General features: G+C 40.9%; 1 protein-coding gene across 1 annotated transcript in view; it reads right to left on the reverse strand.

Moving 5' to 3' along the window:
- ARFGEF2 (ADP ribosylation factor guanine nucleotide exchange factor 2) overlaps nucleotides 1-11,430 on the reverse strand; it is a 2,483,667-nt gene that overhangs the window by 392,184 nt on the left and 2,080,053 nt on the right. Inside the window, exon 32 of the mRNA XM_044089932.1 lies at nucleotides 9,824-9,962. Coding sequence (XP_043945867.1) covers nucleotides 9,824-9,962 — 139 coding nt within the window. The remainder of the gene's footprint in view (nucleotides 1-9,823; nucleotides 9,963-11,430) is intronic.

Raw genomic sequence — 11,430 nt, forward strand, 5'->3', positions numbered from 1 at the left:
TCCATACCTTGATCAAAAAATTAAAACCCACTACACTTTCTGCTGATCAACTCCCTGCCGAGTACCTACAAAAATCAGCTGATGCTACTGCTTACCCTGTCTCAATATTAATCAATCAAACCACAGTAGAAGCTAAAATTCCCACCATCTGGAAAATATCCTATGTAATCCCACTTCACAAAGGAGGCAGCTCTACTGAATTCTCCAATTATAGGCTAATAGCTATACTCTCTCCACTTGCAAAGATTACGGAAAAATGTATTCATAGACAACTCATGCACCACCTAATCCAGAATCACCTTATGGCAGACACTCAGCATGGCTTCCGTCTTCATCACAGCACTACTTCAGCCCTCCTAGCCTTTACCAACACCATAAACCATAATCGCAACAATAATTATATATCCTCAGCCCTCTTCTTGGATCTTTCCAAGGCATTTGATATGGTTGATCACCAACTTTTAATCCACACACTGCAAACATTCTGTCTAGATACTAGAGACCTTCATTGGTTTCAATCCTACCTGAATGGTTGACAGCAGGCTGTCCCTCTGGCAGAACAAACTCTCTAACCTTCTACCTAACACCCTTGGAGTACCACAAGCCTCTATACTAGGGCCCTTGCTGTTCTCCATCTTCATTAATGACCTTTATACTGTCATCCCAAAAGTCAGCTGTATCCAATATGCTGATGACTCTACTCTGATTTGCTCGGCCACATCTCCAATAGAGTTATGGTCAGCTACCCAGACCACCTTTAATACAATAGAAAACTGGCTTTCTGAACGTCATCTGATCCTAAATCCCAAAAAAACTAAAATACTGTTATTTTCACCAACACGTAGGTCTACTGCTTTCACCTTTACCATAAATCCAAATGATGGTACAATAATCTCCCCTGACCCCTCTACAAAACTATTAGGTGTCATCATAGATAATAATCTAAATTTCAACTTACATGCTAACCAAACTATCAAAACCATCAATAAAAAACTAGGGTCACTTTACAAAATAAAAGCCTTCCTAACCCCTCCAGCTAAAATTGCCATAGCTCCTTCTCACCTTCTTTCAACCCTTCTGTATGCATCCCCTCTACTCTCAAATTTAAACAAGACTGTCCTTAACAAACTCTCAATTTGCTACAACCACATTGCCAGGTTTGCCACTGGGCTGCCTTTTAGGACACATCATTGCATCAATCTAAATCAGCTTGGGTGGCTTGAACTACCTAGCCTAATCCAGTATAACCAACTGATTATAGCCTATAAAATCCTCTATAATCTTGACAATACTCCTGTACTTAAAAATATTATCACCCCCTATAACAATCCTAGACCGCTTTGATCCTATAACAAACTACTAATTCAGACTAGCAAAATTAATAACACAGCTGGTGACTCTCTCTTTGCAAACTCTGTAAGCAGACTCTGGAACTCTCTTCCAGCTGATATTACCTTACTTTCTACCTTAGGTCAATTTAAAACTGGACTCAAACAACATTTGCCACTTAACTGGCTATGTCAATGTATCAAGAATGGCTAACACTTTCTAGAATGTGTAAAAATCTGTTAACCAGTTTACGTAATTTAATTTAATCCTTACGTACGCTCGGGATTAACTCTAACCTGTGGAACTTGTTTAACTTGCTTACTTATGTAATCGCTATAATTAGTCTGTTTGTAATATGTAATGTTGGTATTATGTAATGCTGTAGCTGCTTACCTTTGGAGCTTTTCTCCCCGGGCCTCCGCTGAAAATGGACATGCATCCAGTCGGACTATCCCAGTCAACAAATGTAAAATAAAAATAAATAAAAATAAAAAATGTAACCCAGTACGGATTGCAGGAGGAGTCATTACTGGGCACACTGTGAGTGCTGCGAAGAGCACTTTTGGCCGACATGAAAAATTGAAATAATATTAATTTCATGAACTTTAATCATACTTTGACTTAGGAATGGGGTCCATTCCTGTTACAGTATTAGAAACCCAAAAGATTTGGAGAAATTAAAAAAAGAGAAAAAAGGTTATTCTGGCAACAGAACAAAAGGGCAATAAAAGAAAGTCATATGGAACAAAGGATCACCACTTTGCAATTAAGCCATGATAAAGGACAAATTATTATCCCAGTGATAAAAATTCAAAGGAGGATATTCCAGGGTGACTCTGTCACTGCTGTTATACTGTTATGCCCATAACACATTAAGCTGTCTACTTAACAGCTTAAGCCATGGCTATAATTTGGCTCCCAGAAAACAACAAAATGTAAAGACGTATCATCTTCTTTTTGTCAAGCATTTAAAACTGTATAGCTCATCAGATGAACAAAAAGCACAATTGCAAGTTGTCAAAATGTTTTCAGATGATGTAAGAATGTCATTTGGTCTTGATAAATGTGCAAAAGTAACCTTTAAAGCAGGAAAACTGCAGCACCAAGAAAACATCAGTTTGGGACAAGAATGTGATATAAAAGAACTAAATCAAGAGGAGTGTATAAGTATTTAGTAACTGATGAAGGATCCACAATAAACATGAAGAAATGTAAATAAAACTTACTAAAGAATACTTAAGAAGACTTAAATTAATCCTGAAAACAGCGTTGCCATCTAGGAATAAAATTCAAGCTATAAACCAATTTGCTCTTCCTGTTCTAACTTACAGTTTTGCAGCGACTGACTGACCCCAAAACGTGTTGGAGAGATTAGACAGGAAAACACAAAGGATGCTTCATGTTCACCAAATGATTTATAAAAACTAGTGCATACCAAGATTATATATTCCCTTTTCCAAAGGAGGGATAGGCCTTCTTGAAATTGATTACATGTACAGATCTGCAACCGTGGGACTGTACACATCTGCTAACCTCACAAAACCCAAACGTAGTGAAACTCTTGAAACATGAGGAGACTAAAAAGTACAGTTGTGTACACTTACCATAAATGTAGATGCTTGAGGGTATTCACTGTTGCAGTCATTACATTTGGGTAACCTGCTGGCAGGTTGCCCTCAGTCGGCCTGAATTCCAAAGTCTTGGGTCCTGTGTCGGTTGCTGTCTCCTCTTCCATGACGTCAGGTCGTCAAGGGTATAAAACAAGCAGCCGACGCCATTTTCTTTAGTTTTTCTTGCCCCAGATGTCAGGTGCCCCCAAAAAAGTAGCAAAAAAAAAAAATAAAATAAATATATATATATATATATATATATATATATATATATATACACAATATATACATGCAACAATACAAACTTTACCTTCATCTACAAGCAAATACACCACATAGGTTGTAGAAGATAGTGAAGGAAAGAAACTCCCGAATGAAAGGGGGATGGCGGGTAACCTGGACTGCAACAGTGAATACACTCGAACATCTACATTTATGGTAAGTGTACACAACTGTACTATGTTCTTCGTGTTTCACTGTTGCAGTCATTACATTTGGGTATAATCCCAAAGCTATGGATGGGAGGTTGGAGCTAAACAGCATTAGGGGTGGCTATAAGGCCCTGCAAAACTGCAGTGGCAAAGCCTGCCCTGGACTTAGAGTAGAGAGGCAAATGATAATGCTTTGTAAAGGTGTGAACAGAACTCCAAGTAGCAGCCTCTAGAATGTCCTTGGTTAGTACTCCTCTGAGAAAGGCTGCTGAAGTAGCTGCAGCCCTGGTGGAGTGAGACCTAATGCCCTTGGGCACAGGTTTGCCATGGTGTAAGTAACAGAAATGCATGCAATGGCTTATCCACTTTCAAATTGTCTGCTTTGAAATAGCCTTTCCTTCTGATCCTGCAGCATATGTCACTAGTAGTTGCTCAGTATTTCTTAGAGCTTTAGTCCTGCTCAAGTAGAATCTTAGCTGTCTGTGCACATCCAAGGAATGCAGAATTCTCTCCCCCTTGTTCTGCGGATTTGGATAAAAGGTTGGCAGATGAATAGTTTGGTTAAGAGCCACACTGGAAACCACCTTGGGTATAAATGAGGGATTGGTCCTCAGAGACACCCTGTCTGGGTAAAATATGATAAAAGGCTCCACAGCCATTAGGGCCTGTAGCTCTGAGACTCTTCTTGCTGAAGTAATTGCTAGGACAGAGCTGTTTTCCATGATAAGAACTTTAGATCTGCAGTAGCAGCTGGTTCAAATGGAGGCAGGGTGAGCTTTTCCAACACATAACTGAGGTCCCATGTAGGTATTGGTGATCTTCTGGGAGGCCTTAAATTTTTGGCTCCTCTAAGATACTGCTTTAGTAAAGGATAAGAAAAGATTGGTGGCTCTGTATTGTAATGAGCCGAAATGGCAGAGGCATGGATTTTTATTGATGAGAAAGATAGGCCTTTGTCAAGCATCTCGGTCAAGTAGTGTAACATCTGAGGAATATTTGGTTTTGCTGCATCAGTTCCTTGTGCTTGATTCCAAGCACAGATTCTCTTCCATTTATCAGCATAAGATTTTCTAGTATTAGGCCTTCTGGCTTCCAAAATGACATCCATCACAGCTTTACTGAGAGGTGTTGTTTACATAACTACATGATCAGCCATGCTGCCAGGTTCAGTGTTTGGAGCTGATTGTGCAGGATCTGATTGTTTTGCTGGGACAGTAATTGAGGTCTTTGAGGTAAGGTCCAAGCTGGGTATTGAGACAAGTTCCTTAGGATTGGGTACCAGTATTGGCGGGGCCAGTCCGGGGCAATTAGTATCATCTTTGGTTTCTCTTGTCTGACTTTTAGTAGGACCTTGGGAAGAAGAGACAGAGGAGGAAAGGCGTAACCTGATAGGTTTTTCCAACTGAAGGATGGGGCGTCCGCTTTCCATGCTTGTCTGTGATAAGTCCTTGTGCAGAATCTTTTCAATTGATAATTTTGAGGTGAGGCAAATAGATCTATGTCCAGGCTCCCCCATTTCTTTGTTATCATGCTGAAGACTTGTGGATCTAGTTTCCACTCGTGAGGGTCCATATGGTTTCTGCTTAAATCGTCTACCAGAGTATTTTGTTTACATGGCAGGAATTGAGCTTGAAGATGTACTCGGTAAGTCAAAGCTGTGTCCCACAGTACCATGGCTAGTCTGCAAAGGGGGTATGAGTGTGTGCCCCCCTTGCTTGTTTATATACCACATAACCGTGGTGTTGTCTGTCTTTATCAGTAGTTGTCCTGGATGAAGTAAGTCCTTGAAGGCTGTCAGGGCATTTTGAACAGCTAACATCTCTTTTTGGTTGATATGCAGATGCATTTGTTTTGGGGTCCATATGCCCTGAATGCATCTTCCCGCCAGGTGGGCCCTCCATGCTTAATCTGATGTATCTGTTGTTAAGGTTTGGCTGGCAGGGGGTGGAGTGAAGGCCCGTCCCATGTTTTGGTGACAAGCCTTTGCTCACCATAGAAACACCTGTTGTAGGCAGGGGATAAGAGGAATCATTGTTTCCAGACTGTGACAATGTTGACTCCATAAACATTTTAGGTACCATTGAAGTTTCCTCATATGCAATCTTGCATATGGAATCAGTAGGATGCAGGATGCCATGAACCCCAAAGCCTGCAGAGTTTGTCTTGCAGATAACTGGGTTTTTGTTGCCATCAGTTTGAAGTAAGTAGTCAGTTGCCTTTGTTTGTCTGGCGTGAGGAAAGCCATCTGGGCAGTTGTATTCAAGCTTGCACCCAGGAATGTTATCTTTTGAGAGGGTACCAGTTGATTTATTTTCGTTTATTGTGTACCCTAGGCATGTTAGACTCCTTTTCACAAACACTAGGTGCTGAAGAAGAATGTCCTTGCTCTCTGCTTGAATGAGACAGTCGTCCAAGTAAGGATATATTTGTATACTTCTTTGTCTGCAAAAAGCAATTACTGGTGCCAGGCACTTTGTAAAGACTCTGGGTGTGGTAGATAAGCCAAAGGGCAGTGCAGAGAATTGGTAATGCATTAAGCCAGCCTTAAAACAGAGGTATCTTCTGCATGATTCCCTTATTAGAACATGCAGGTATGCCTCTTTTAGGTCTAATGTCACCAGCCAAGCATTCTTGCCCAGCTTGGGCAGAAGCTGCTGCAAAGTTAGTATTTTGAATTTTGGAATGTCCAGGAATGTGTTCAAAATTGATAAATCCAGTATTGGCCTCCAGGCTTTGTCCTTTCTGGGTACCAAGAACAGTATTGAGTAAAAACCTTGTCCTTTTTCCTGCTCTGGTACTGGCTGAATAGGCACATATCCATGAGGGACGTAACCTGTTTCTGTGCCTCTGCCCATTGATGTTTTGGTAGATCCGGCCAACCGTTTGCCATTGGCAGAGTAGGGAAATGGAATCTGTATCCCTGTGATACTATGTTTAGCACCCACTTGTCCTGGGTTATTAACTGCCAATTTTGAGCAAAAAGTGCTAATTTTCCCCCAAGGGTGCTTCCAAAAGGTAAGTGCTTGGTGATGGCAGAGGGAAGTCATTGGGACTGTTTTCTGTAGGGTTGCACTTTATCTCCTCCAGATTTGGAGGTAGAAGCACCCCATTGCTTTGACCTGTAAGAATCTTGTGCCTGATATCTAGAACCTTTAAGGCATCTAGATTTGCCCCTTTGGGCTCTGTCGGACACAGGAAAGGACCAATTTTTTGCAGGCCAGTGTCTACTGAATCTTGGTGGCTGCACTTGTAAGAAGTCTTTTACAGTTTGCATAGACTTAGCTTTGTCTTCCATTTTCTTTAAAACCTATTCTGCCTTAATACCAGAGTATCATGCTGTAAACGTGCATCCAGTAATTTAGCTTTAACATGATCAGGCAAATGTTGGTCTTTTAGCCAGGCATGCCTCCTAATCACAGATCCAGTAACTGTGGCCCTGCAGGAGGCCTCTAAGGAATCAAAACCACATTGCAAAGTATGTTTTCCAACTTGTTCAGCTGCATGCAATAATTCCTGCAATTCTTTATTTTCTGCACATTCACAAATCAACGTCATTTTCTGTTTCAGCTATCCCATAACATGTTGTTGATACTTGAGCATATGGAACTGGCAGTTTAAGGCCCTAATTGCTAATGCTGCAGATGTATAAACCTTCTTTCCCCATCTATCCAGTGCCCTTGAATCTCTGTCAGAGGGGGTAGAATTTGTTGCTGTTGAGGCCTTAACTCCCTTTGGACCCTGTGAAATAGTTTCAGGGTCAGCAGCAGGGTTTCTAAATAAAAGTTTGTGTGAGTCAGGGACCTTGTAATATCTGTCAGGCTTGCTGGGAGCCGGAGGTAAGGAGTCAAGCATGACTCCGAAAACACATCATCCACAATATCTAAAACAGGGGGTATGGCAAAAGGCCTGTGCCGAGGGAGAAGGAGGAAATCCCTGAGCCTATTTTTTGATTCTGAGAAATCATGACTTTCCCAGTGAAAATGCTCCCTCAAAGTATGCAAGGTTTCTCCAAATGAATAATCCTCAGGAGGTGATGCAGATGGGATAAATTCCTCTGCATCAGAATCCTCATAGGGAGGTATAGATAATTCCTGATCAGAAGAGGAATCAGAAGAAATAGAAACCTGATCTGAAGACTCATAATCAGTGTCTTGCCTAGGCCTCTTATCAGGAGGGGGTTGGGAGCCCCTGATCAAGGTAATTAGGTCTTCAGCCATTTTGATCATCTGTTTTTTAGGCATAGCGGCCTATGCACGTGGCTCATGCGTCATTTTTTTAGCTTTAGAAGTTGCTTTTGTCTTTGGTTTTGCAGCTGTCATCAATTTTATATAAAAATGTTGAGGTTTGAATACACCGTCAGAAGCCAGTGCCTGCTCAGCGGCTCTGGACCCATCCGAGGGAGAGACATCCGTGGGTACAATACTTTGAGTATCTTGAGGCGTGCCGGACTCCACATGGGTCTCGGTAGGGGCCTGTGACTCGAAAGTTGCAGGCATCAGGGGCTGCGAAAGTGCCTCACTGAGAACTGGCGACTGGCTTAGGAGATGCTTCGTCATCGGTTTTGGACCTCAATGGTCTGTCTCTGTCCTTTTCTTTGTGTTTTTTGTGTACTCCGGTAGTCGGATTGCTATCTGCTGACATTTCAGGGTAGTTAAATCTGTTTCCAAAATATTATGAGGCAAAAATATACCAACGCTTAATAGTGCGTTGGTTAAATTTAGCACAAAACCGACAGCCAGGCACATTGTGTGATCAGGGCCTAGGCAAGGAATACAGTATAAACGGAAATCCTTATGAGGTATTTGCTTCCCACAAGTAATACAATTATTAACTTTTTCTGACATCGGTATGGAGGAAGAAAAAAGTTTCCCTAATGGGGTACTTGGCTTTAGTGAAGACTTCGGTTCTGAAACTCGAACTCGAAAATTTCAGGAGTCGGCTGACCGGCACTTGCGAACTGCTTCTGCTTTGGGCACATGCGGCAAGAAAGACTAAAGAAAATGGCGTTGGCTGCTTGTTTTATACCCCTGATGACCTGACGTCATGGAAGAGGGGACAGCAACCGACGCAGGACCCAAGACTTTGGAATTCAGTCCGACTGAGAGCAAACTGCCAGCAGATTACCCAAATGTAATGACTGCAACAGTGAAACATGAAGAACATCTTAGATGACTTCTTGGCTTAATCTGGCAGAAGAATATCGGTGTCAAGCAGGAATGGAAATCAAACCAGAAGTAGATAAAAATCAGGCACCAACTGAATGTGCCAAAAAACAAAAGAAAGCACATAAGGTGAAGGACCAGATGAGAAGGCATTAAGTGTGGAAAATGCATAAATATAGCTGCAATTCTAGAAAACTTCCTGAAGAACCTCATGTTGATCAGGACTGAATGCAGGAATGATTAAGGAGAGGCAAATTCAAACCAAGAGATGAAAGGATAATATTGGGGGCCCAAGATAGTGGGCTACGTACACGTTGGTTTACAAAGCCCATTGAACATGTGGGAGAAACAGACAAATGTAGGTTTTGTAAAACAACTGGAAACAGTTGCACACCTCATTGCTGGTTGTGACACACTAAAGGAAGAAGGACTGTATTCTGAAAGGCATAATAATATGGCAAGACTGTTGCAATGGGGATTGTGCAAACATTAAGGTACTGAAGTGGCTGAAAAAAACTTGAAACATGAGCCACAAAATATCAAAGAAATTGATGAAGTCTACATCACATGGGATCATCCATTACCAACAGTTCAAAAGATAGATGCCATAGAAACGGATGCAGTGGTCCATGAAAACAAGACAAAAGTAGCAATGATCAATGAAATCGCCACACCCAGTGACTCCAGTGTCTTGCGTACAGTGAGACACAAAGTCATAAAATATCAGGAATTGCAGGCAGAAATGAGAGCAATGTGGAAGACAGATACCCAGACAGTTCCAGTAGTAGTAGGAGCAATGGGTCGTAAAAGAATCTACAGTCATATTTAGATACGTTACTAATACATGAAACCCAGTATGAATTGCAGAAGGAATCATTACTGGGCACATTGCGAGTGCTGAGAAAAGCACTTCTGTCTGACATCAAACATTAAAACAATACTAATTTCATGTACTTTGACTTAGGAATGGGGTCCACTCCCATCATGGTATTAGAAAACCCAAAACACTTGGTGATTTAAAAAAAAAAAAAGGGTAATCACATTAATGCAGAATTTCAGACCCAGTATGGAAACCATTCAAAGGTTGAAAGACAACCTGAGGCCAAAGACTATAGAAGAACACTAGCATAAAGAAGGATTCTTCCCTATCAGGGTAGTAGTCCTTGCGCAAACAATGAACCATAATCATGATGCCTGAGAACTGTGGATGCCAGAAACCAATCTTTAGTCACTGAAGTGCTGCCCAACCACTTCCCCTCAACATGCATCTACATGGCAATTACTAACTTACGTGCTTGGGATGGTTGTCTGGAAGATATTTAGCATACAGGTGCAAGTCTGATCCCATACTCCAGGACTGAATTTCTGACCATTCAAAATAACTAAATTTTCCAAGCAGTTTGTTCCAGATCTTGCAAGCTGTTCATTATCTGTTAAGAAAAATAACATGATAAACTAGCCTCAAATTCAGGAAAAGAGCCTTAAGGTGCAACAAAAATGTATAGAACTAGAGAAATAGTAGTAAATTTTAAATCCAAAATAATTAAATAAATGAAGCCAAATGCATCATCCTCACTGATGTTATTTCACACTGAAGAAGTATAATCATCATCAACCCCCTTTTCTACATGGGATCATGTCAACGGTCACCAGCTGTTTGAAATCAATGCCAGTCACTCTCTCACCTTTAAAAGTCATCCCTGACTGTATCAGGTCTTCTCTCACACAATCCATCCATCTCTTTGTGGACATTCTCATCTCCTTTTGCATTCTTTGTGTCTTATCTATCTAAAAATATCTAATTTGATATTTACTAAAGTTTCTTTTTAAACAAACTAGTTTCCAGCTGTGCTTTATTAGTAATAACATGTAATGATTTTTGCATTCTCTGAATTAGAAATGCTTGACATAGCTGCCTGTTTTACAAGAAAAACAAACAAGAAGGCAATCTAGCAGGGTGACATGGGCCACGGGCCAACAGTTGCTCTGATACAGAAAAAAAATTTGCTTTAACTACAATGTCTCAAGTACAGAGCTTGCATGAATGGCAAAAGAAGACATTTCGGTAAAATATACTTAAAGCGAAGTACTCTATATTCTGTCAACAAAGCTCTGTCAACAAACACACACACACATTCACGCCATATAAACAGTGAACTTTACTGGCATTTCTTTTTTCTTCAGTATTGAACAGAATAAGTGCTATCTCCTTTATGACTACTAGAAAAACTCCTGAGCATGTCATCCATTTCAATGAGATGTTAAATTGAGGCTCCTTCTCTGCATTAATGTTAGCTGCTGTGTGATCTTTTACATACATCTGAACTATCGGAAAGAGTACGGGAAGTTCCTCATTGCTCTGGCCAAATTTCCCCTAGCTAAATACCAACAGGGGTCTCCACTAAAAAGACTCTACTAGACTAGTGGGAGAAACCTGGCCAACTAGGGTACATGTAAATTAAAAGTTTTAAATTAAATTCATATCTCTAACTTCATTCCAAAAGTAAAGAAAACAGTATGCAAGCTGACAGTTTTTGAGCAGTGTTTATAGTAACTTGGGGAAGACAGACAAGTAATGGGACACCAAAATGGCTGTGGGGAACCCTGGTCCCTGAACATGATCCAGCTCTGATGGCCATTATACATGAAGTTAATACAGAACTTCTCCAATGCACCCTATCATATGACCATGTGTATGCAGGTGTAAGTGGTGCAACATGGGAGAAGTTATTCACTTTAGCAGCTGATATAACTCACTCAAGTAACTTTGCCCCTTGTAACCAAACTACTCCCATGAACAGACCAGTCTTCAGTGGGGATACATTTAACAGAAGATGTACCCATGACATGTCCCCCCCCCCAAAGAGGTTAACATGTGTTACTTAATCTCCCTCTCAC

This window comes from Protopterus annectens, chromosome 12.part0 (assembly GCF_019279795.1).
Source record: "Protopterus annectens isolate FY-2018-M chromosome 12.part0, PAN1.0, whole genome shotgun sequence".
Lineage (NCBI taxonomy): Eukaryota > Metazoa > Chordata > Ceratodontiformes > Protopteridae > Protopterus > Protopterus annectens.